We start from the raw sequence: 26,908 nt of genomic DNA, 5'->3' as shown, positions 1-26,908 counted from the left end.
AGAGCATCCTGGCCGGCTACCTCTCAATGTGGAACAGTTGCTACAGAGAAATGGATCAGAGGTCAATCCACAGGACCATAAGTCTGGCAGAGAGGATCACTGGAGTCTCCCTTCTACCCCTTTCCCCCATCAACTTGATCTACCAGGATCGTTGTTTGAAGAGGGCGTGCAAAATCATTGAGGACCCCTTCCACGCTGCACAGTGTCTTCCATTTGCTCCTGTCAGAGGAAGAGATCCAGGAGGATCAGAGCCAGCACCACCAGGCTGAGGAACAGCTTCTTCCCACGGGCAGTGAGAATGGTGATCGACCAAAGGAACTGCTCACCCTGACCACCCGAGACTCTCATATTCACAAAGCAATATTTATGTATTTATTTGTGTAGTTGAAATACTTGTCCTGCATGTGTATTGTTTGTGTGTGTCTGTGTGTATGTGTTGTGTCTGGTTGTGTGTCTGCATGTTTTGCACTGAGAACCATAGAACACTGTTTCGTTGGGTTGTTCTTGTACAATAAACTTGTCTTGACTTGAAGGTGACATCGTGAAACATTGCCAGAGCTCAAACCTGCCAAGGTGGAGCAAACCTAGACTGACCAGAATCATTTTAAATCAACTTAATGCTTTTTAAGTTGCTCCAGGGATAACTGGCTGAAGAAACAAAACAGGTGCCAGGAAGGCAGCAAAGGTTCACCCCAAGGCCAGTTGGTGTGATGGGCAGCAAGTATCTCATGGATGAATGATGACGAAGTCCAACTCAGCCAACGTGACATATTTTAATTCACGCTGGGATCTAGGTGCTCCAGGCAAGGCCATTTAGCGAAGCAATTAGCGCAACACTGTTACAGCGCCGGAGAACGGGACCGGGGTTTGAATCCGACGCTGTCTGTGAGGAGTTTGTACGTTCTCCCCATGTCTGCGTGGGTTTTCCCCGGGGGCTCTGGTTTCTTTCCACCCTTCAAAACGTACCGGGGATGTAGGTTAATTGGATGTAATTGGGCGGGTATGGGCTCTTGGGCTGAAAGGGCCTGTTAATGTTCTGTATATGTATAAATTAAATTTTAAAACATTTAAAGACCAACATTTATTATCAATTGTGAAATGGAACCATAAAACCATTGGACATCACAGCACAGAAACAGGAAGCCTTCAGCCCCTCCAGTCTGTGCTGAATTTTTATTCTGCCCAGCCCCACTGACCTATACCCAGTCCATAGCCCTCCCTACCATTCCCATCCATGTACCTGTCCAAATTCTTTTTAAATGTCAAAAGTGAATCCACATTTACCACTTTAGCTGGCAGCTCGTTCCACACTCCCACCACTCTCTGTGTGAAGAAGTTCCCTCTCATGTTCCCCCTAAACTGTTTCCTTTCACCCCTAACCATGTCCTCTGGTTTGTATCTCACCCACCCTCAGTGGGAAAAACTAACCTATATTTACTCTGTCTGACCCCTCATCATTTTAAATACCTCAATCAAATCTCCCTTCATTCTTCTACGCTCCAGGGAATAAAGTCTTAACCTGTTTAACCTTTCCCTGTAACTCAGATCCTCAGGTCCTGACAACATCCTAGTAAATCTCCTTTGGACTCTTTCAGTTTTATTGATCAGTGCAGATGAGACAGGAATAATGAGCTTGCTTTCCTGAACTGTTGCTGTGTCAGGTTATGAGTTTCCAGTCAGGATGGTGTCTGGCTTGAAGGGAAACCTTCAAGTGCAGATGACACTAAGATTGGTGGCCTTGCGGACAGCGAGGAAGGCTTTCACTATTTGCGGAGGGATCTGGACCAGCTGAACAAATAAGCTGAAAAATAGCAGGTGGATTTTAATGCAGAACAAATGTGAGGTTTTGCATGTTGGAAGGACAAACCAAGAAAGGATATGCATGGTAAATGGTCGGGCCCTGACCAGTGCGGTGGAACAGAGGGTTCTGGGAATACAGATAGATAATTCCCTGAAATTGGCTTCATAGGTGGATAGGGTTGTAAATAGAGCTTTTGGCACATTGACCTTCATAAATCAAAGTATTAAGTATGGGAGGTATGGTTTGCACTCCTCACAGACCTGACAGTTTCTGGTCATTGTCCTGATGTCCTCAACCGAATAGGGGAGGTTGCGAACTTTGATAAAATGTAAGAACCTGGTGACCTCAAGGTGGCAGAAGTCATTATAGAGGGCTTGTAAACAGTCTATCTGTCCCTTGGGACAGGGTATCCGAAGGCTCGTTGAGCTTTCCGGGCCAGTTATAGATGGAGAGTTTGATTTTCCATGTCAGAATCTTGTTGTTCTTGATTTCACCTCGCTGCTTGTTATTGAACTTGAAACAACTGCACTTTGGCCAGTCAACAGGGTAAATCATTTGCTGACAAGATAGTGTCTCCAGTGCTGTACCGCCCCAACGTTGGCCTGGGCCTCCTTCCCGATGGAGGAGTGCCGGATCTCGGGGCCTTGGAGGGTGGGGGAGAAAAATGCTATGGGTCTGCCCATCTGATTAAGTGACAGCCAGGGCAAAGTCAGATGCATCGCTCTCTAACTGGAACAGGATAGATTCATCCACAGCAGGCATTGTGGCCTTGGCAATATCATCTTTGATGTGGCTGAAGGCCTCATGGGCCTCTGCCGGCAAGGGAAAGGAGGTGGCTTTTACAAGGGGGTGGACTTTTTCTGCAGAGTTGGGGACCCACTGGGCAGGCATAATAGGAGAAAATCTCCAGGCATCTTTCAGGGCCTTGAGACTGTCACGGGTGCGGGGGTGGGGGGGGGGGAGAATGGGAGCACCAACAGGAAGCGCATGCAGTTGGGATCGGGGCCAATGACTCCATTCCCCATGGCTCAGCTGAGTATAGCCAGTCACGATGTATGGAAGGTAGATTTATCTTTGTTGTAGGTGAGGTTAAGTCTCTTGGCTGTCTGGTGCTGTGGTCTTGCAGGTTGTGGCCACAGATAATGATATTGTGGCCAGCAGCCTGTGCTCGTCCATCATTTAGTCCATCTCCCTCTAGAAGATGGAGACTCCATTGGTGGCCTCGAAGAGGACCCTCAGAAAGAGGTAGAGGCGGCCATCAGCTTCAAAAGCTGTGTACTGGTGGTCCACCGGGTGGATAGAGAGCTGGTGGTACGCCGTTTTTAAGTCAATGGTGGAAACTACCCGATATTGGTTGATTTAGTTTACCATGTCAGCTATGCAGGGGAAGGGGGGGCCCTTCACAATTGTGTGGCTGTAGTCAATAACCATTTGGTGTTATTCCTCACCCTTTACCACCACTACCTAACTCCCCAGGTGCTGGTAATGGGTTTGATGAACTCCTCGGACAGGAACCGTTTCACCTCTAACTTGATAAAAGCCCTGTCCCCAGTGCTGTACCACCTGCTCTTGGTAGCCATGGGCTTATAGTCAGGGGTGAGGTTGGCGAACAGAGGTGGGAGGGGTATACGGAGCGTGGACAGCTCGCAGGTCGCTCAAAGTAGGTGAATCACACGTCACTGGTTGGACATGTTCAGAGGTTTAAAAACTGTTGGTGGCAGATGGTTAGGGGGTGAATGGAGCCCGTCATATTCCATGATGACGCTCTTAAGGTGGCACTGGAAGTCCAGCCCCAGTAGTATAGGTGCGCAGAGTTGTGGCATCACAAGGAGTTTAACATTTTTGTACCCTGCGCCAAGCACGGTCAGCGTCACCACGCAGCTGCTGTGAATCTCTGCCAAGTGGGACTTAGAGGCCATGGAGACTCACTGATCTTACTGTGAGGAAGTAACGTGGCACCGTGTCTGGGTGGATGAAGCTCTCCATGCTCCCGCTATCGAACAGGCAGCCCGCCTTGTGCCCATTTACCTCTATATCCATCATTGACCTGGCAAGCTGATGAGGGCTGGATTGGTCAAGCGTGACTGAAGCCAGACTAGCACCGGTGTCTGATCTGCTGTACTGGCTGGTGGTCTGGGAAGACGGTGGTGCCCCTCATGGCATGCATGTGGTGCTGTTGTTGTTCATCGGAAGTGACATCATCCAAGATGGCGGCCCCACGGTGCGTGCGCAGTGGTGTTGTAGTTTGTCAAAAGTGGCATCATCCAAGATGGTGGCGGCCCCCACTACCCGCATGAGGCGCTGATTGGATTAGAAGGTTGCTCGGATTTGCATACCTTTGTGTAGTGTCCCTTCTTCCTGCAGCCAGAACAGACCATGTCCTTCATCGGGCAGTGCTTCCTGGGATGCTTCTGCTGGCCAGAGAAGTAGAGCCTTGGGTGCTCACCAGCAGTAGTGGGCATAGTCAGGTCAGGGGATGGGGCGGCCTGTGATCCTGCATGCCAAGATGGCAACGCCTGCGCTCCCCATATGGCAGCCGCGTTATCGGATGAGAAAGAGTCCACGTTGCGGAGGGCTTTCTGCTTTCTGCCGCTAAAGCTCACCCTGTTCTTGCCAGTGACTACTGGCGAATGCAATTCAATCTGATGCCTGCTGCACAGGCATCTCGGATCAACTCCTCCGCGGATACTTCTGCTGATGTGTCCTCACAGCCGCAGGCCCGTCTGAGGTCTCGCAAGACCCGAACGTCATCCTCGCTCGACTCCCCTAGTTGCTGCTTATGTGTGGCTAGGACATGCCTGGCGTAGGCTTCATTCACCTGGGCCAGGTACTGGCCTTTCAGAATGTCCATTGCTTCGGCAAATGTCTCACATTCTCTGACCTTCGGGTAAACGTGGCACCTTGACCCATGAGAACAGTAAGTGCAGCTTGTCTGCGTCGGATTGGACGATCATGGTGGAGGCCTGCAGGAACACGTTGAAGTAGCGTAGCCAGTGTTCGGACTCATAGGATGTTTCTGGTGATCTCGGGTCGATTTCCATCCTCTCTGCTCTCAGCAACTTGTCCAAAATAATTATTGTAATAAAATTGATGCCCTATCAATAACTCCAACGACTAGAAATTCCCTCACTGACTGGCTTATATTACCATATGATATAAGGCTCATCTCATGTTGCTGACCTGAGACCTGAGCCTGTTCTGGGGGAGGGGGTTGTAGTGTTGCCGTCTTTATTAGGCGAATCAAGGGGGAGGAGCCGCAGGTACAATCAGCAAGGGACGGGCCAGCCGTACACGTATAAACAGTAATAACAGTGGTTCCACCACAGGGAAAGAGATCAATAAGATGGAAGGAGGGCAGAGAGGATTTACTAGGATGTTGCCCGGACTTCAGGAACTGAGTTACAGGGAAAGGTTAAACAGGTTAGGACTTTATTCCCTAGAGTGTAGAAGTATTTAAAATTTAGAGGGGTAGAGACAGATGGTAGATAAGATACAAACCAGAGGACATGTGTTAATGGGAATGGTTTAGGGGGAACTTCTTCACAAAGGGAGTGGTGGGAGTGTGGAATGAGCTGCCAGCTGAAGAGGTGAATGTGGGCTGTTTTATTTTTATGAAGGATTTGGGCAGGTGCATGGATTGGAGAGGTGTGGAGCGCTATGCTTGGGGTGCAACTCAGCGGAACTAGGTGGTATAATAGTTGGGCACTGACTAGAAGGGCCGAACGGCCTGCTCTGTGCTGTATTGAGGTATGATACTATGAGGTGGAGCTCAGATGTTCCTTCTCCATGGCTGTAGAGTGTGGATTCTCCTGCTTGAGGCTAAGTGGTAACTGCATTTTATATATGGCGTCCACAGCAGATGTTGTGGGCCAGCAGTCAAGTGAATGGATGTTGATGCCAATCAACTGCATTGAACATAGAAAGGGAAAAGTACAGCACAGGAACAGGCCACTCAGCCCACGATATATCTGCTGAACATGATGTCCAACTTATACTAAAGCTCTGCTACCTTCCACGTGATCCATATCACTTTCTTATTAAAATGGTGGAACTGCCGCTAGTGCGGACTCGGGGAGAGTGGAGACGCCGCGTTCCTACACAAGGTTCCACTGCCCAGTCCAACTACCAACAACTCTGTACAGGCTTTAAGTGGCCTGTTAAAGGAGCCAACAGTACCTTATTTTAAAATCTTGCAACCGTGGGGTCTGCGTCCAAGATGGCGCCGCCTGTGATGAGAACTGTCTTGAGGGATTGTAGATTCTGCGGAAGCAGAAGACTGGCACAGGGCCCCAGAGAACCACCCCCACCCACCAGTTTGAAAAGGAGAAGCAGAGGAGATGACCCTGCAGGATGGGGACCATGGTGGAAGACCAGTGAGGGGCTCTGAGGCTAAAGAACATACAGGTGGCGGGCCATTGGTGAGAAACCCACTCAGGCTGTGGGTGACTGTGGGCAAGGGACTCGCAACAGGCAGCGGACTGAAGGGGTGCCTGGTATCTGAAGCGGGGTGCGGAGGGCAGAAGGGTCTCCCGAGGGATTCTCGGGCTCTGCAGGCTTCCTGACCCTGCCGGATGTTTGGACCTGGGGCTTGGGTGGCTGGCGAATCAAACAAGCACCTGTGCGGCTGCAGAGGCTGTGAGAGCTCTGGAGGCAAATCCATGGACGTTCGGTGCCTTGGTGGGGGGGAGGGCCTCTTTTGCTTCTCTTTCTCTGACTTTAAGGGAAATTTCTGCTGATGGCGAATCTTTGTCTGCCTCACAGTGGACCAAATACTATTTCACGAAGTATTACATCTGTTTTACTGCGGGACAAGAAAAGAATCTTAAATAAATTTCCATGCTGCATATAGAAGCCTTTTAAACATTCCTATTGAATCAACTCTCTGGATGCTTCCAAGTTCCAGTATCCACCAAACTCTGGGTAAAATGTGCTTCTTTCATAATGGCGTCGGGTGTTTGACATATTTATCTCCGACTGTCCTACCCATTCTTGGCTCTCGTGGCTTTATAAACTTCTATCGGGCCTCCCCTCAGCCTCTTAAGGTGGTGATGAAGCTGATTCACTTTATTGTCATTGAGCCAGTAATCCAGCCAAGAAAATGCAATCAGCATCGACCGGCAGTTAAAAAATATATTACATTAAGGTGCAATTACAACCAACCACAGTGAACCATTAAAAAGTATTGATTTTACAATATGAGTCCAGTGCCATCGCATGTTTGATCAACCTCTCCGCACAGCTGATTCCCCCACGTCCAGGAAACATCCTGGTCAGGCTCTCCTGTAACCTTTCCAGAGCTTCCACATCCTTCCTGTGACATCCAGAACTGAATTAGTCCAGGATACTGTTGAGCTACTTCAGAGTTGCAGGAACAGCAAACGAACAACTTGCTTTCTCCATATTTTTCCCAGGCCAATTCCAGAGGTCATCTGTTCATGAAGAGGGATTTATGATTTATTTTCGACATACAACCCTGAGATTCCTTTTCCTGCAGTCGCGGCAGAATTACCACTAATTGGCAAAAATTAACAGCACACAGCATGAACATGTAAACAATTAAAAGAAGTGTAATCAGATAACAAATGTAAACAAACTGACTGTGCAATACAAAGGAAAAGAAATCAAATTGCACAAGTCAGAATCCTTAAACGAGTCCCTGATTGAGTTTGTCATTGCGGAGTCTGACGGTAGAGGGGTAGCTGTTGTTCCTGAACCTGGTGGTGTGAGTCTTGTGGCACCAACACTTCTTTCCTGATGGTAGCAGTGAGAACAGAGCGTGTGCTGGGTCCTCGATGATTGCTGCTGCTCTCCGACGGCAGCACTAGATGATGATGGAGGGGATTAGGGTGTACGTGAAGATGGGGCTCTGCAGTTTCTTGCGGACTTGGGCGGACAGTTCCCATCCCACCCAGTGACGCACCCTGACTGGATGCTGGAGCACCTGTAGACTTTGCTGAGGGATGCGGGTGACGTGTCACATTTCCTCAGGCTTCTGAGGAAGTAGAACCACTGGAGCTCTCTCCTTGGCCATCACATCGACCTGGATGGACCAGGCCAAGTGTAGAGTTAGCTGCCAGACCTTTGTAAACACACAAGACTGCAGATGCTGTGTTCTGAGGTACAAAACAATCTGACAGAGGAACTCAGCAGGTCAAGTAGCATTGAAGTTAGACCCTGACACTTCTGTGGTGCAACTGTTACTTGCCTTAATGTCTCTGTCTTAATGCTCTGCAGATCTTGTTGCTTGCTGTCATGGTGGGTTCCATTCTCTGAGGGGGGGGGAGGTGAATTAAATTGAACGTTAACCCATCACCAGTAAACCCCTGACTATATGGAAGTAAAACAGGAAAGTCTGCAGACATTGGGGATGAACTAAAAACAATGCTGGAGAAACTCGACTGGTCAAACTACGCACTTTATGTGGCAAAGCTAAATGTTTGGAGATTGAGCCCTTCATTAAGGCGTGACAAACAACTTTGATGAAGGACTCAAGCCCGAAACATTGGTTATTACATTTTAAATTGCTGCCCAATTACACCCAGTTAACTTACAACACCCGGTACTTATGAAATGATGAGAGGAATCTGGAGCCGCTGGGGAAACCAACACAGACACAAGTAGAACGTTCAAATTCCTTACAGACAATTCCCGATCTCCTTCGCTGGCGCTGTAATAGCGTTGCGCTAACCGCTGCACTAACTGTACCACCCCTTATGTATCTTTATATACTGTTTGACCAGAGGAGTTACTCCAGCAATTTTTAAAATTTTAACCCCTGACCTTACAATGGAAGGAGGGTCACCAATGAAGGTGGACCGTAGATACCAGTCTGAGGGGCTTCAGCGGCTTTGTACTTCAGAATCAAAATTTATTGTCATGAACAAGTCACGAACATCGTTGTTTTGCGACAGCGTCACAGGGCAAACATTCATAGAAACCTCCTTATAACAATAAATGCACGAAAAGTGAGGCAGTGTCTTTGGTTCATTGATCATTCAGGAATCTGATGGCAGTGGGGAAGACGCTGTCCTTGTGTCGCTGAGGGCTCGTCTTTATGCTTCTGTACCTTTTCCCCGATGGCAGCAGAGTGAAGAGGGCAGGGCCTGGGCAGTGGAAGTCCTTGAGGATAGAGGCTGCTTTCTTAAGACACCACCTCTTGTAGATGTCCTCGATGGAGTGAAGTCTGGTGCCTGTGATGTCACAGACCGAGTTAACAATCCTCTGGAGTTTATACTTGTCCTGTACCAGACAGTGATGCAACCAGCCAGACTGATCTCCACGGTACATCTGTAGAAGTTTTCGGTGACATACCAAATCTCCTAAAACACCCCACAAAGTATAGCCGGTGGAGAGCCTTCTTTATGATTGCATCCACATGGAGGCCCCAGGACAGATCCTCGGAGATGTTGATGCCCAGGAATTTGAAGTCCTCGGCCCTCTCCACTACTGAGCCCTCGATGAAGACTGGGTCATGTTCTTCTGACTTCCTCCTGAAGTCCACAATTATCTCCTTGGTTTTTCTAACATTGAACGCAAGGTTGTTGGTGTGACACCACTCAAGGAACTGATCTATGCCCCTCTTGTACACTTCCTCATTGCATTTTGTGATTCTGCCGACAAATGTGGTGTCATCGGGAAATTTGATGACAGTGTCATAGCTAGGGCAATTTGCCACATTTCCAGGCAGATGTAGTGGGGCAATGAAACAACTTGATTAGAGCCACAGCTGATTCCATAGATCACTGCTTTGATGTTGGATTCTTGCTTCATCCAATCATCTTTGAAATTGACCAGGAATCCAATGGCATCATCGAGGATGGGTCATAAATCAATGGCATTCATTTCAAGAGGAATAGAATATAAGAGCAAGGATATAAGACACTGGTGAGACCTCACATGGAGAATTGCGAGCAGTTTTGGGCCCCTCATTTATGAACGGATGCGCTAACGTTGGAGGGGGTTCAGAGGAGGTTCACAAGGATGATTCATAGAATGAAACAGTTATCATATGAGGAGCATTTGACAGCTCTTGGCCTGTACTCATTGGAATTTAGGAGAATGGGGAGGGGGGGGGGAATGTCATTGAAACATATCGAATTTTGAAAGATACGGACAGAGTAGATGTAGAAAGGTTGTTTCCCACTGTGGAAGACTCTAGGACAAGAGGGCACAACTTCAGGATTGAAGGGCGTACATTTAGAATAGAGGTTGTGGAGGCTATTGAGTGTATTGTATTTATGGCAGATGTAGATAGGTTCTTGATTCCCAAAGGTTTTGGGAAGACGGCCAGGGCATGGGGCTGGGTGGGAAAAATGGATCTGTTCATGATTAAATGCTGGGCCAGACTCGATGGCCTGAATAGCCTATTTCTGCTCCTATGTCTTATGGTCTTGTAACTCAATGGTTGATCTCACCTTGTGGATGAGGTATTACATTTTTCTAATATAGATTACCTGGATGTAATAAATAGATCATGAAGGGGCAGGTAGAGACAAGGAAATGGAAAGGCTACTGAGAGACTTTGATAGATGAGGAGAATGGGCAATAAAGTGGCAATGTTGGAAAGTGTACAGATGTGCACTTTGGTTGAAGGAATAAAAGGGCAGACTATTATTTGGATGGGGAGAAGATTCAAAATTCACAGGTGCAGAGACATAGGAGTCTTTATGCAGGATACCCGAAAGGATTACCTCCAGCCAACAGCATTTCTCATCAGTTCTTGAATAATAGAATTAAATTCAATAACCACCCCCCCCCCCCCCCACACACACACCCCACATAGGTGAAGAACCTGGTGGAGTCAACAGGAATGTGAGGAGAACAAAATGGGATTGGTGTAGGCTTTGAGGCCAAAATAATACAAAGAGAGGTGGAGGGGCAGGTAGTGAGGAGGAAATGGAGAGGCTGCAGAGAGATTTGGATAGATGAGGAGAATGGGCAAAAAGTGGCAAATGAAATATAACATTGGAAAGTGTACGGTCGTGCACTTTCATAGACGGAATAAAAGGGCCGACTATTATTTGGATGGTGAGAACATTCGGAGGTGCAGAGGAAATTGGGACTCCTCATGCAGGATGAATTAAAGGTTGACCTCCAGGTTGAGTTGGCGGTGAAGAAGGCAAATGCAATGTTGGCATTCATATCTAGAGGGATAGGATATCAGAGCAGGGATGTGATTTATAAGGCACTCGCAGTAAGGGTCCAGTTTTGGCTCCTTATTTAAGAAAAGATGTGCTGGCATTGGAGAGGATTCAGAAAAGATTCACAGGAATGATTCCTGGGATGAAGGGGTAGCGTATGAGGAACATTTGATGACTCTTGGGCTGGACTCCTTGGAGTTCAGAAGAATGAAAAGGGATCTCATTGAAGTATTTTGAATGTTGAAGGACCTGGACAGAGTAGATGTGGCAAAGTTGCTTCCATGGTAGGAGAGGCTCAGATAAGAGAGGACAACTTCAGGATTGATCGGCACCTATTTAAAAAGGGGAGCAATTTCTTTAGCCAGAGACTGGTCAACCTCTGGAATTTACTACCTCAGGTAGTGCGGAGGCCATGTCGTTGAGTGTATTTAAGGCAGAGATTGGTAGGTATCTGAATAGTCAGGGTATCAAGGGTTATGAGGAGAAAGCAGGGGAGAGGTGCTGAGTGGGAGAATGGATCAGCTCATGATGGAATGAAGGGAACAAACTCAATAGGCCGAATTAACTCCTTCTGCTACTGTATCCTACTCCCCATATTATATGAACACACTGCATCTGTTGGTTAAACGGCAATCAGGCAGAAGTATAAACAAAAAGTCCACGTGGTTTTGTTGTCTTTAGAGAAGTGGAGCATGAGGGCCATAAAACAGAAGGCCATTCAGCCCTTCGAGTCTTTTCCATCATTGAATCATGGCTGATGTCTTTTTCTTCTCAATCCCATTCTCCTTCCTTTTCCCCATAACCTTTGATGCCCTTACAGGTCTATAAGATTATAAGGGGCATAGATAGGGTGGACAGCCTGCATCTTCTTCCTGAGGTGAGACTAGCAAACACCAGAAGGCATCTGTGCAAGGGTGGGGGGAGGAAAATTTAAGGTAGAGATCAAGGAGGTTTTTTTTTTACAGAGAGATTTGTGGGTGGCTGGAATGCTTTAGTAAAACATAAAAGTCTGCAGACACCATGGTTGAAGTAACTGGAGGAACTCAACAGGTCAAACTGTGTCCTTTAAATTTTTTAATATTTAAATGTAAATTTAGATTTAGACATACAGCGCAGTTACAGGCCATTTTGGCCTATGACCCATACACCCAATGACATCAAAGCTACCTTCATCCCCTGGTATGTTTTGAATGGTGGGAGAAAACTGGAGACCCCGGAGGAAACCCACAGGGAGAACGTAGAAACTCCTGTCAGACAGCGCAGGATTCAAACCCCAGTCCCGATCGCTGGTGCTTTATCAGTGATGCGCTGCCCGCTATGCCAACTGCTTATAGACGGATAAAGATAAACATGCATAATTGACGCTTTGGGCTTGAGCCCTTCATCAAGATGTGGAAGCATGTTGGCAAGTGCCTGAACTAAAAGGTAAAGGGGAAGGGGCAGGAGGAGGAGCACGGTCCGAAAGGCAGTAGGTAATAGGTGGAGAAGGGAGGGAGGGGGGAATGGATAGGAAAGGGGATGGAGAGCTGAGGGAAAGAAGACAGAGGGTTGGAGAATGGAGGGCAGGTCAGCAGAAACCGGAGAAGTTGATGTTAATGCAGTCTTCTAGAAAGAGCCCAGATTGAAAATCAGGTGTTGCTCCTCCAACACCCTGGTGGGATAGTACGTGAGGCCATGGACAGGCATGTGGGTATGGGAGTGGAATGCAGAACTGAAATGGTTGGCCACTGTTACTGGTGTGGACGGAATGAGAGTGCTGAGCGAAGCGATCTCCCAGTCTGCGCCCAGTCTCTCCAATGTAATGAAGACCACAAAGGAAGCACCGGAATCCATTGTCAGGAGTGATGGAGGCTGGTACTACAGGGACATTTAAAAGGCTATTAGATGCAAGAGAAATAGATGGTAATGGGTGTGAAGTCTGGAAGATTTAATGCGTTGAGTAGGTTTATGTAGGTCAGCACAGCATTATGAAGCAAAGGTCTGTTATGTTCTATGTTCTAACTAATCAAGAACCTATCCATCTCTAGCCTAAATACACCTACTGATAACCTCCACAGTCGTCTTTGGCAATAAATTCCACAGAATCACTACCCTGTGGCTGAAGACATTTCTTCTTCTCTCTCATCTAATGGGGAGTCCTTTCATTCAGAGGCTGTGCCCTCTGGTCCTGGACTCAAGAAGAAACATCTTCTCCCCCACCACTCCAGCCAGCCCTAACAGTATTTCATATTTACATTTAAATGTGGGCATCCAGCGTAGTTACAGGCCCTTTCAGCTCACAACCGTGCCGCCCAAAGGCACTCAATTGATCTACAACCCCCAGTCCATTTAGAAAGGTGGGAGGAAACCGGAGCCCCAGGGAAACCCACACAGACAAAGGAAGAATGGACCAACTCCTAGCAGACAACGCGGGATTCGAACCCCAGTCCTGATCCCTGGCGCTGTAACACCGAGGCGCTAACTAGGTTTCAATGAGATCACCCTTTATCCTCCTAAACTCCAGCGAGAACAAGGCCAGAACCATCAAACACTCCTCAAACATTAACCCTCTCATCACCGGGCTCATTCTCCTAAACCTCCTCTGGACCCTCTCCAATACCAGCACATCTTTACCCACATATGGGGCCTATTAACTGCTCAGAATCCTCAAAATGTGGTCTGACCAATGCCTTGTAGAGCCTCACCATGGCATTTTTGATATTATCTACTAGTCCACTTGAAATGCTTGCCACCCCATCTGTTAGATAACAGGTTGAGTGACAACCAGCGGTTAGCGCGACGCCTTTACTGCAGTACCAGCAATGGGGACTGGGGTGCGAATCCCACACAGTCTGTAAGGAGTTTGTACTTGCTCCCTGTGTCTGCTTCGGTTTTCCACGAGGGGCGGGGGTTTTGGTTCCCTTTCCCCATTCAAAACGTATGGGGGGAATGTAGGTTAATGGGGTGTAAATTGGGGCAGCATGGACTCGTGGGCCCTGTTGTATATCCCAATTTTTTTTTTAAATAACCTTTAGGGAAGGCTGATCTTGGATCTCTGTCCCTTCGCACCTCTGCTTCTTGAATTTCCTCCCTGTTTCGCAAATAGACTGGTTCTTTATTCCTTCAACCAGAGTGCATGACAAGTCCTTCCCTTCCTGTGCCTCTATCTGCCAGTTCCTTGCCCATTCTTCCAACCTGAGCAAGTCCCTCCGCATACTCCATGCTTCCTCAACACTACCCGCCATCTCCGCCAGTCTCCACAAACTTGGCATCGAAACCATCAATTCCAGTTGAGGAGTCACGTGATGGAGTAGTGGCCGGACGGTGAACTCCAGCCCTCTCCAGAAAAGTCGGGAAAAACAAAGGAAAACACAAAGGCACAGAAATAACAGTTACAGAAAAGTGAGTATAAAGGTGGAAAGAAGATGGTGACAAAAAAAGAAAAATCAAAAGCAACGGTAAGAAGAGAGGAAGAGAAGACAACGGAGGAAGAAGGTGAAGGCCTTACCTGTCCGAAGAGGCCCGCTGCGGAGAGAGAAACCCGCTCCCTCAGGTCGGTAAATAATGGACTACAAAAATGGCTCGCAGAGCCGAGTAAAAGTGCGCAACCGCGCATGCGCGTTGCGAATGAAAAAAAACACACCGACGGGAGGGGGGACCAGCTGGGGAGTCGATCTCCACAGCCGGCAACGACAGCTGCAGAACACCTGCAGCAAGAAGACACCACAGAAGACAATGGAAACAAGAAAGAAGAGGAGGAAAGGGCAACAAAGAAACAACAGATGGCCAACCCAGAGGAAGAAGAAGAGGAAGAATACAGTGAAATAGAAGAAGAAAAGAAAGGCAAGATAAAGGATATACTTGCTCTTATTAAAGGATACATGGAGTCATTTAAAGAATGGCAAACACAGGAATTTAAGGATTTAAGAAAAAGAATAAACAACACAGAAGAGAAAATGAATAAAATAGAGATGACCTTAACAGAAATGGGAAAGAAAATGGACAAGATGGAAGAGCGGGCAGTAGCAGCAGAAATGGAGGTAGAAGACTTAAAAAAGAAATTGGAGAAATCTAATAAAAAAACTAAAGAGACACAAGAACTACTAGCTCAAATAATAGATACAATGGAAAACCATAACAGAAGAAATAACATAAAGATAGTGGGCCTTAAGGAAGATGAAGAAGGCAAGAATATGAGGGAGTTTATAAAAGAGTGGATCCCTAAGACCCTAGGATGTCCAGAACTACAGCATGAAATGGAAATAGAAAGGGCACATAGAGTATTGGCCTCTAAACCACAACCACAACAAAAACCAAGATCTATTGTAGTAAAATTCCTAAGATATACTACAAGAGAAAAGGTACTGGAGAAGACAATGGAAAAAGTAAGAGAGGGCAACAAACCACTGGAGTATAAAGGGCAAAAAATCTTCATTTATCCAGATATAAGTTTTGAACTCCTAAAGAAGAGAAAAGAGTTCAATACAGCAAAAGCGATTTTATGGAAGAAAGGATATAAATTTATACTAAAGCATCCAGCAGTATTGAAAATATTCATTCCAGGACAACAAAACAGACTATTCTCGGATCCAGAAGAAGCACGAAAATTTGCAGAACAAATACAAAAATAGACTGAGGGAGGAAGACGGGTAATGAGAGTAAAAATGATCACGATTGATATGTATGCGGGTAAAGAGGTATAAGAGTGAATAGAGACAATGTGCATACGTGAATGTATCTGTACTTAGAGGAAAATATAGATAGTATAGACAAGAATTAATAAGGGAAGGTAATGGAATAGAGAGAATAAGGAGAGAATTAAAAGAGTGACCTTTGTGACATATGAAAAGTGAAATCTTTTCTGGGGGGGGCGGGGTGGGGGGGAATAGCGGCCACTGCAAAATCAGTTCATGCTTGCGAGTGGATTCGCAAATCCAAATGGTTGTCCGACAAGGGATAAAGGACAACTCAGGAGGGGAAGGGGAGATTGGGGATAAATAAGATAGAAATAGGAGAATAAGGAAAATGTTGGATGTTGTAGGAATGTTGTCTTATAAAGAGTTGAAAATAAGAAAACAGAAATGGAAAAGGAGGAAAGGTAATGATGGAAAAACGGAAAGAGAAGATAAACAAAATATAAAAGGGCTACGCTGAACTATATGACTTTAAATATTAATGGAATACATAACCAAATTAAAAGGAAGAAACTACTAAACTTAAATGAATAAATGTATTCCATTAGAAAAAATAACATATAGGTTAAGAAATAATATTGAAATATTCGAGCAAGTATAGGAGCCTTACATTAAATACAATAGCGAAAACCTACCGGGGACAAACATTACCTAAGTTGATGGAAGGAGAAGGAAAGAAAAGAATGGACTCAGTAGAATTTCTGGTGTATTTTTGTTGAATGACAACATTGTCTGACTGGCTTAATGCAACCTAGATTGTATACCTAAAATGGATGAGAGGGGGGGTGGGGAGGTGGCTTGGGAGGAGGGGGGGGAGAAAAATTCACTGTATATGTGTGAAAAAGAAATAGTGTATATCATGACTAATGTGATTTATGGTGTGAAAAATAAAAAATTAAAAAAAAAAAAAAATGAGGAAGGAGTTGAAGGAAGAATAAACACCAGTCACAACTTCTGACACTCTCACTCAGCTCAGGACTGGCTCCTTTCCACTTTCTGCGAAATGACGTATTGGGAGTTATTTCGGTCTCCAAAACTTCCTCCCTAGAATATGCTGTCCCAGAGAGGTCGGATCAAGAGTCTGAGCTCTGAATTCTCAGCTCACTCTGACATCAGCCATTAATCTGAAGGAGCTAATGTATCTTAGATTCTGAACTTTAAATGAATGGGAGGGGAGGTAGGGAGGGTGAGATGGGAAGAGGGAAGGGGGGGAGAAAATGACACTATATATTTGAAAAGGAAAATGTATGTATCTTGATCAATGTGGTTTATAGTGTGAAAAATAAAAAATTTAAAAAATTTAAAAAAAAAGAAACCATCAATTCCATCGTCTCAATCAGCCAGTCTTCCGACTGCTCAAAGTTTACGAATCCCCTTCCCTGTGAAGCAGTCAAGTTTCGGTTTGTTCCACACTTCGACCGATTACAAAAAAAATTAAAAATATTTTAGGAATTCAGTCTGTGCCCCCTCTTAGATGTGCTGTGGCCCTCAGTGGCCGGGGCAGGGGAGTGGGTGTACAACTCCTCCCTCCCCCCCTCCTCCGTTGAGAATGGCTGGTCTAAATGATTGACCTTTCACATGAAAATTAGCTGACTGAACACCAAACTAACCCCTACAGATCACCAGGAGTCGCTGGCAGTCAGGCAGAAAACTGTCCCTTTATTCCCACTGTTTGCTTTCTGATAGATAAAAAGACCATAAGCCAAGAGAGCAGAAATAGGCTATTCACCCCATTGTGTCTTCCCTGCCATTTCCCTATTCAGCGCTGCTTTCCTGGCCTTCTCCACGTAACCTTTGATGCCCTGGCTAACCAAGATCCCATCAATCTTTACCTTGAATACACCTAATGACCCGGCCTCCACCACCACCACCCGTGGCAACAAATTCCACAGATTCACTTGTTTCTGGTGGAAGAAATTCCTCCGCATCTCAGTTCTAAGTGGGCGCCCTTCAATCCTGAAGTTGTGCCCTCTTGTCCGTGACTCTCCCACCGTGGGAAACAACCTTTCTACGTCTACTCTGTCCACGCCTTTCAACATTTGAAATATTTAAATGAGATCCCATTCTCCACAATTCCCCCAGGTCCAGGCCAAGAGCCTTCAAATGCTCCTCATATGATAACCCTTCCATTCCCAAAATCATCCTTGTGAATAACCTCTGAAGCTTCTCCAACGTCAGCACATCCTTCCTTCAATGAGGTGCATGAAAAGGGTACATTTTCCCTTGAAAACAGTCATGTCAAAAACTAGAGGTGATGGGTTTATGATAAGAAGAGGGAGGGATTTAGAGGGGATCTGAGAGAAAATTTTTTATGCCCAGATATTGTTTGGAACTTGGAACACACTGCCCCAAGGGGTTGCTGGAGACAACACTTATTTGGCTGAGCATCTGATTCCCACGGCAGAGAGAGTTTTTGGACCGATTGGTGGTAAATGGCTTTAGTGCATTTGGGTAATTAATATCAGCATGGATATGGTGGGATGAATGGCCTGTTTCTGGGGACTCACCAGCTGGATGGCATTAACCTTTCCGGATTCTGCTAACCTGCTCTCCTTTTCCCCCATCCCTTCCCTTTCCCCTGTCAGCTCTCCACCCCTTCCTTCTCTTCACCTACCTGTCCACTCCCTCCCTGCCATCCCCTCCCTCCCTCCACCTATCACTTTTGTGACCACCCCTCCCCCTTTACCCTTTTGTTCGAACACCTGCCAACATTTCTCCATACCTTGATGAAGGGCTGAAGTCCAAAATGTTTTTACCTTTGCTACATTAAGGACGCTGTTTGACCTGCTGAGTTTCTCCAGCTTTGTGTTTTTACTTCAACCACGGTGTCCTCAGATTTTCATGTATTACTTCTGTTTCTGTGCTATATGACTCTAAGGAAGTTGGGGAAGGGGTCAGAGCAGACCAGAAGATCTTGTTCACCATGGGAGGGGTATTCCTGGTTCAGGCAAGCACTGTGGGCGATGCCATTTCCAGCACAGATGCAACAGAGTTGGAAAAACGTGGTGCGTGACGTGGCAAGCTGGAAGGGGATGGGATGGGATGCAGCAGGGAGCTCTTCATCGGGCTCATTCAGGAAATTAGTCACCGACCAAGTCATCGAGAAAGGGAAGGGAGACTGCGAAGGGTGAGGCCGCCTGAGATAAAGAGAAGGATGAGAATGCCTTTCTGTCAGCTGGAATAGCGGAGACCACCCAGTGGCCACCCATTCCAATTCCCTGTCTCATTCCCATCCCTACATGTCTGACCATGGTTTCTTGCACAGCTGCACTGCCTGCCGGAGAGATGGGTCTGGATACAAGTGTAACCATCACACATAACTTTAATCAACACACGGGAGACAAATAGGGGAGAATTACGACTTTACTTAAACAACGATATAGACATTCATCTTGGACCTAGGTTAGATTTCAACAATAGTGAACATACACTCAACACACACTACAAACAGGGACTCTTACACATACCTAATCAATGGGTGTGCAGCCCTCTGCACGTATTGATCTATCAAAATGCTACAGCCCAGCTTCAGTGTAGTCCACAGTACACCGATGTCCACAGTAGTGACCTGGCGTGAAATGGTGCCTGGGGCTTGGACCACAAGGCAGAGGGAAAGAATGTGCTGTGCATTGGTGTTAGACACGGTGCTAATCTGTGCTTCCAGCCAATAATGACCCGAGATGATTTAAATTAGCCAATGGCAAGGTGTGGACTCAGGAGTGGCTGGAGTCCAACTTTGATTGGCAGGTGATGTGACTTCAGGTGGGGAAGACATGTGACCACCCACAATACACACATTCCAGACGGGCATGGAGGCATTTGTTCCTCCAGACACATCACTGACTGAGACCACCTACAAATTGGAGGAATAACACCTCAAATTCCTCCAACCAGATGACATTGACTTCTCTACTTTCCATTAACCTCCCCCCTTCCCCTGTCATGACTTCTCCATTCCTCTTGCTCTCTCTCCCCCTTCCTTTTTGTCTCCTTTCCTCAGATCTTCATTCACAGAGCCACCCACCTTCCCCCTGTCATCCTATTGATGCCCAATTATGGCCTTTTGTCTGTTAAATTTAAATATATTTTTAAATTTAAATTTAGACATGCAGTGCGGTAAATGGCCATTTTGGCCCACGACCCCTTGCCACTCAATCACATCCAATTAACCTACAATGCCTGGTAAATTTCAAATGGTGGGAGGAAACTGGAGCCCCCAGGGAAAGCCCACACAGACACGGGGAGAATGTATAAACTCCTTACGGACAGCACGGGATTCTAACCCCAGTCCTGATTGCTGGGACTCCAACAGCATTGCGCTGACCATTACACAAACCATGCTGCCTCTGTTGGCGTCTGCTCTTCCCCCTGCCCCAGCCTCCCATCTCCCCCAGCCTTTTTATTGAGGCATCTGTCTGATTTTTGCTCAGACTTTGAATATGGGCTTAACCTTGAAAAGTCAGTAATATATTTTTATCTCCTCTGGGCGTTGCAAGACCTTTAGAGCTCCTCCAGCATTTCTGAATTTTAGTTGATTTCAAAGATTGATGTGGTTTTATTTCTCTTTTATTCACTCAGAGGGAATTATCCTGTCCTTTTGTGTGTCTGTCGGGATTGGGATTGCAATCGGCATATTCATGTGGATCATTCTGACCTGCTACTCACGCAAAAAGCAAGCAAGTGCCACCATCTCCCAGACCGTGACCCGGCGCACCCGGACAACACCTCACGACGCAGTGCTGACCCGGACCAGCTTCTACCGCACCAACAGCTATGAACGGCACGGAGACAGCAACCTGCCGCTGGCCAGCACCCTGACCTTCCAGCGCCAGTGGTCCCAGGACCACGCCGACACCTACGGGAGGAAGCAAAGCTTCAGAGCTTCCACCTTCCACCCCTTCGCTCAAGGGCCACTGGCGGACGAGCTCACCGGGATTCGGCCCTCGTCCGCCCTGCTGCGCACCGACACCTCCTCCACCCTCAGCTGCACTGTGAGTCCCCAGGAACAACACTGGTCAGAGGGCCGCCACTATGACTGTCACTCCTCGCAGACCCCACCCCCGGCTTATGACTTTGTGGTGGAGCCGACCAAAGAGACATTAGCATGAGACCTTGCCAACTGATTACCTCTAGCACCACATCAACTGCTCTGTGGTGGGAAGAGAGCTGGAAACTTCACCGTTCCGGTGAGAATGTGCAAGGCATGAATTGTGAATCGAGCCGGACATTTGAATCAAGGAGAAAGTGAAAGATGAATCTTGACAGCACCATTCAACATCAACGTCCCCAACAGCAGATAATGTACATTTTATAAACTGTGAACACACAAGCAACTAAGTTGCCCCAACCAGTTAACACAAACAGTAAAACGATGAAGTAAAAACTCACCAAAATGCTGGAGGAACTCAGCCAGTCCTTTCAAAATCCATAGGAGATTAAGGTAAGTGGCCGACATTTCGGGCCTGAGCCCTTCTTCAGGCAGAATGAGCCCGAAGCAGGAAATCTCAGAATACAGATGGTGTCGGCTGGGAGAGGAATCCAGACCCACACAGGGTGTTCATTGGATGTGATAAGGAGGTGAGAATTGATCACGTCTGCGCTCAGGGAGATGGAGAAGGGGGAGACCGAGCTGGAGGAAGGTGACGTGGGGAGAAGTGAGGGGCGGGAGGGTTTAAACAAAAGCCAAGAATACGATATTGATGACATTGGGTTGTAGGATGGCCAGTCGGAAGATGAGGTGCCCACACCTCCTCCCTCACTACCATTTGGCCTTAAACACTCCTTCCAAGTGAAGCAACGTTTGTGAATCTGAAGGGGTCATCTACTGCATCTGGTGCTCCCGCTGTGGTCTCCTCTACATCGGAGAGACTGGGAGATCGCTTTGTTGAGGACCTCAGCTCTGTCCGCCACAACAGCATGGATCTCCCAGTGGCTGCCCATTTCAATTCCCCATCCCACTCCCTTGATGACATGTTTGTCCATGGTCTCGTGCACTGAGACCACCCGTAAACTGAAGGAACAACACCTCATCTTCTGACTGGGTGCCCTCCAACTGGATGACATTAATATCGACTTCTCTGGCTTTCATTAATATCTTCCACCCCTCCTCACTTCTTCCCTCATCTCCTTCCCCCCAGCTCTCTCTCTCCCTTCCCTGTCTCCTTTCGCATGGATGTGATCAATTCTCACCTCGTCCTTGATCATATCCAATGAACACCTTTAATTGGTCTGGATTCCTCCCCCAGCCAGACCATCTGAATTCTTGGACTTTCTGACATTTCCTGCTTCTGGATCATTCTGCTCAGGCCCGAAATATCGGCAACGTATCTTTGTCTCCTATGGACGGTGAAAGACCAGCCGAATTCCTCCAGAATTTTGGTGTGTTTTTACCACAATCACAGTATCTGCAGACCTTTGTGTTTCATGAACAGGAAAATGAAAGAGTTCCTTTTGATTGATGGAAGAGTATTGGGCAAAGCTCTACGAAAATTGCCCTACACTTCATCCACTCCTGGAGTGGGCTCTTTTACCCGAGTCAACAGAGCGAAGACTTGCTTTAGTGGCTCCAGTAAAAGGTGGCGCCTCAAAGAATGTGACACTCTCCCTGCACTGCTCCGTACGAAATGAACGGCCATTGGTCCAGACAAATCAATCAACAAGTGATGATGAAGGGCAGCTGATTATTTTCAACGGGTTTGGTTGGGATATTGGCCGAGGGGAATCTCTGCCAAACGTGGTAGTCATTCACATAGTCACCTAGCTCCCTGCCAACCTACCATATTTGTTACCAACTCACAGTGAGGAACAGGGACGCATCACACAGAGTTCAGCAATAAACGCATCCAAGTGATCACATCAATGTCCTTCATACAGTTTTGATTTTAATTTAATTTTAAAGATGCAGGACAGGAGGAGGGCCTCTCCCCCCATGAAGCCCGTGCCGTCCAATTACACCCAATTAACCTACCAACCCCACACTTGTTTGGAGGGTGGGGGGAGAGAACCAGAGCACACGGAAGAAATCCACGCAGTTCCTTGAGACAGCAAGGGATTCGAACCTGGGTCACTGCTGCCATAACTGTGCCACCTTTTCAATAACATTAGATAATTTACAGCTGCCCCATTGATCAACCGACAGTGGATGGAGTGTCGGTGGGGCCATGTCATGATGTGGTGAGCACACAGCTCCACTAATTTCCCCACAGTCCTTAATTCCCCTGCTAGAAATCTATTGAGCTATGTCTTAAATATATTTAATGAGGGATCCTCAACTTGGGCAGAAAATTCCACAGATCTTCTCCATTAGATCCTCCTCATCTCACTTTTGAATCTACTCTCCTGAGGCTACGTCCCATTATTCTTGTGTGCTGTTGGGCCTGTATTTTGAATCATGGATCCATAGAACATGGCAGCACAGAAACCAGGCCCTTCAGTCCTTCTAGTCTGTGATGAACTATTATTCTGCCTTGTCCCACTGCCCTGCACCTAGCCCGTAGCCCTCCCTACTTCTCCCATCCATGTACCTGTCCACGTTCTTCTTGAAATGTTAAAATTGAGCTTGCATTCACCACCTCACCTGGCAACTCGTTCTACCCTCCCTGCACTCGAAGAGGTTCCCTTGAATGTTCCCTTAAACTTCTCCCCTTTAACCCGTGTCCAGTTGTTCTTATCTCACCTAAACTCAGTGGAGCAAGCCAACTTGCATTTTCTCTGTCTATCTCCCTTGTAATTTTAAATACCTCTATCAAATCACCCCTCATTCTTCCACACTCCAGGGAATAAAGTCCTAACCTGTTTAACCTTTCCCTGTAACTCAGTTCCTGAAGTCTGGGCAACATCCTAGTAAATCTTCTCTGCCCTCTTTCTATCTTATTGATATCTTTCCTGTAGTTGGGTGACCAAAACTGCCCACAATTCTCCAAATTTGGCCTTATACAACAGACAGAGAGTTTAAGAAATATATTTGCGTAGTGTGGGGGATAATAAGCAGTGAAGTAGATGTACCTTGCTGAGGGGTTCCACCACCTGCTCCTAATACAGGAGGGTCCGGACAGGCTTTAAACATCCTGTTAAAGGAGCTGATGGTGTAAAATTCTGCAACCATAGTCTCTGTGCCAAAGGTGCCAGTGCCTGTGCAACAAGGGGATATGGACTTGGTGGGGGGGGGGGGGTGGCAGCGGACCAGTGCAGGGCCCCAGGACACGGGAGGTGGTGGGGGGGGGGGGGGAGAATACTCCCCTGATGAGAAGGAGAAGCACAGGAGACAATCCTACAGGCCGGAGAGCAGGGTGGCGAGGGGGTTCAGCAGCCGGGGGATCCACACAGGCCACGGGCAACGTACGTTTGGGGGGGGGGTGGGGAGCCGCAGAGGCTCGAGGAAACCGGAGATTGGCTCGTGGAAACCAGATGTGGGAGCCAGGATTTGAGAGGGTGCTGAGGGCAAGAAAGGCTCCCAAAGGGAGGTTTAGGATCTGGAGCTCAGGTGGTGGACGGATCTAACAGGAGTATGTGGAGCTACAGAGGCTGCGGGATCGCAGAAGGCGAATCCACGGACACTCAGTGTCTTTGAGGGGACTCTCTTTTGCTTCTCTTTCTCTCGTAATGTAAGGGGCACCAGGCAGGAGGGAATTTCCTGAAATATGACATGTTTTGTGCTATAACATGACAAACTGGAATGTATACTCATTGCTATAATATTATTGCTGTGTTTAGAACAACTGATAAGGGATCACATCATGTAATGTGAGAATGACAGACATGAATAAAATGCCATTTCTGTACCCAATGTGTAATAGACACAGCAAAAACTACTCACGAAGTCGTAAGCAGGAGTAGGAGGAGATTACAGTAAAATCTCCCGTGATCCAGGACTAAACAGCCAGCAAATCAATTGTAGAAAATAAATAGGTAAAACATATGAGACTTTAAAATGGACACGCCTGGCCACGCAACACCAAGGGAACTTGAAAATTCACTTATCTGGCATCCAGCAACCCCCCAGGGTGCCGGATAATGGGGTTTTTATTGGAACAGGCAGTCACCCAGCTCGGAAAACACTCCATGGGAACAATGGTTCCCAGGAGATCTGGAACCATGGACTGATTATCCCCACCACCCATCCACCCTGGGTACAGGAAAGTTAATTAACCCCCAGGTAGAGGAAAGGTAACTACATCCTGGGTACAGGAGGAGTAACTACACCTTGGATACAGGGGTATCTACACCCCCCAGGTACAGGAGGGGCAACTACACCCCTGGATACAGGAGGGCTAACTACACCCCCCCCCAGTACAGGAGGGGTAACTACATCCCTTGTACAGGAGCAGTAACTACACCCCCAGGTGCAGGAGGGGCAACTACACCCCTGGATACAGGGGTAACTACACCCCCCAGGTACAGGAGGGGCAACTACACCCCTAGATACAGGGGTAACTACACCCCCCCCGGTACAGGAGGGGCAACTACACCCCTGGATACAGGGGTAACTACACCCCCCAGGTACAGGAGGGGCAACTACACCCCTAGATACAGGGGTAACTACACCCCCCCAGGTACAGGAGGGGCAACTACACCCCTGGATACAGGAGGGCTAACTACACCCCCCCCCCCGGTACAGGAGGGGTAACTACATCCCTTGTACAGGAGGAGTAACTACACCCCCAGGTACAGGAGGGGCAACTACATCCCTTGTACAGGAGGGGTAACTACACCTCCTAGGTACAGGAGGGATAACTACACCCCCAGATACAGGAGGGTAACTACCACCATCGCTACTGGAGGGGAAACTACATCCTGAATACAGGAGGAGTAACTGCATCCCCAGGTACATGAGGGGTAACTGCATCCCCAGGTACATTAGGGGTAACTACACCCTCTGGTTACAGGAGGGGTAACTACACCCCCTGGGTACAGGAGGGCTAACTACACCCTTGGAAACAGTAGGGGTAACTGCATCCCTGGGTACATGAGGGGTAATTACACCCTTGGAAACAGGAAGGATAACTGCACACCCTGGGAACGGTAGGGGTAACTGCATCCCCAGATACATGAAGGGTAACTACACCCCAGATACAGGATGAGTGACTACACCCCTGGGTACAGGGATATTGACTAATTTTCTCCCCTACTTCCGGGAATGGTGATTCTTTCTGCTGGGCTCAGATTGAGGGGACTCCCCGGGTCAGGGTGACTCTTTCCCTTGGCTCAGGGTGAGTTAACTCTTTTCACTGCATCAGGGTGAGGTGGCAAACTCTCCACTGGGTCAGGGACAGGTCACTGACTATCCGAAGAGCTGGGAGGTTATGCTCCAAATTTATAAAACTTCGGTTAGGCTTCAGTTAGTGTCCTGCATGTGGTTCTGGTCACCACACTATAGGTAGAATGTGGTTGCACTGGAGAGGGTGCGGAGGAGACTCAGCAGGATGATGAATTGGACGGAGTGTTTTGCTCTGAGGAGGAACAGGAGAAACTCTGGAGTAAAGTCAAGCCACGTTCATTGTCATCTGATTGGATAAGTCCAACCCAATGAAACAGCGTTCTCCGGTCCTCGGTGCAAAACATGTAGACACACAACTAGACATGACACACATACAGGCAAATAATACATATACAGGCAAGTATTATAGCTACAAAAATAAATAATTAAATTTTGCTTGGTGCATATAAGATGGTCATTGTGAGGAGATCCTTTGGTCATTCAGCATTTTCACTGCCCATGAGAAGAAGCTGTTCCCCAGCCTGGTGGGGCTGGCTCTTCTCCGATTGGAGCAGCTGAAAGATGTTGTGTATGGGGTGATTTGGCGTGCCCTACAAGACGACGATCCTTGTAGATTATGTTGATGGTGGTGGGGGAGGGAGTCTCCAGTGATCCTCTCTGCCACCTTTATGGTCCTGTGCATTGACCTTTGATCCATTTCTCTGAGCAATCATACCACACAGTGATGCAGCCGGCCAAGACGCTCTCAATAGAGCTCTTATAAAAGGTTGACACAATGGTGGGTGGTAGCCTTGCCCGCTCAGTCTTCTCAGGAAGTGCAGTCGCTGTTGCACCTTCTTGACAAGTGAGGAGATGTTGAGGGTCTGTGATAGGTCACCAGTTAAGTGAACCCTAAGGAACTTGGTGCTCTCCACTCTTGTCTACTGCAGAGTTGTTGATGTATGGTGGCGAATGGCCTTTCCTGGTCCTCTTGAAGTCCACGAAAGGATTGGTCCATGCACTCATCAGGTAACTTTTCACCTTCTCAAAAAAAGGGAAGCTACCAGAAATTGTTTCTGGGGAAGGGCAAAGTGATTTA

General features: G+C 47.4%; 1 protein-coding gene across 1 annotated transcript in view; it reads left to right on the top strand.

Annotated features, from left to right (window-relative positions):
- Positions 1 to 23,771, top strand: part of LOC138759771 (myc target protein 1 homolog) — a 51,042-nt gene extending 27,271 nt beyond the window's left edge. The window contains exon 2 of the mRNA XM_069930364.1: positions 20,193 to 23,771. Coding sequence (XP_069786465.1) covers positions 20,193 to 20,722 — 530 coding nt within the window. The 3' untranslated portion in view covers positions 20,723 to 23,771. The remainder of the gene's footprint in view (positions 1 to 20,192) is intronic.
- The last annotated feature ends 3,137 nt before the right edge of the window (positions 23,772 to 26,908 follow it).

The sequence above is a fragment of the Narcine bancroftii genome, chromosome 4 (genome assembly GCF_036971445.1).
Source record: "Narcine bancroftii isolate sNarBan1 chromosome 4, sNarBan1.hap1, whole genome shotgun sequence".
Taxonomy (NCBI): Eukaryota; Metazoa; Chordata; class Chondrichthyes; order Torpediniformes; family Narcinidae; genus Narcine; species Narcine bancroftii.
Note: the sequence above shows the minus strand (reverse complement) of the source record. Positions and strands in the feature narration are given on the sequence as shown.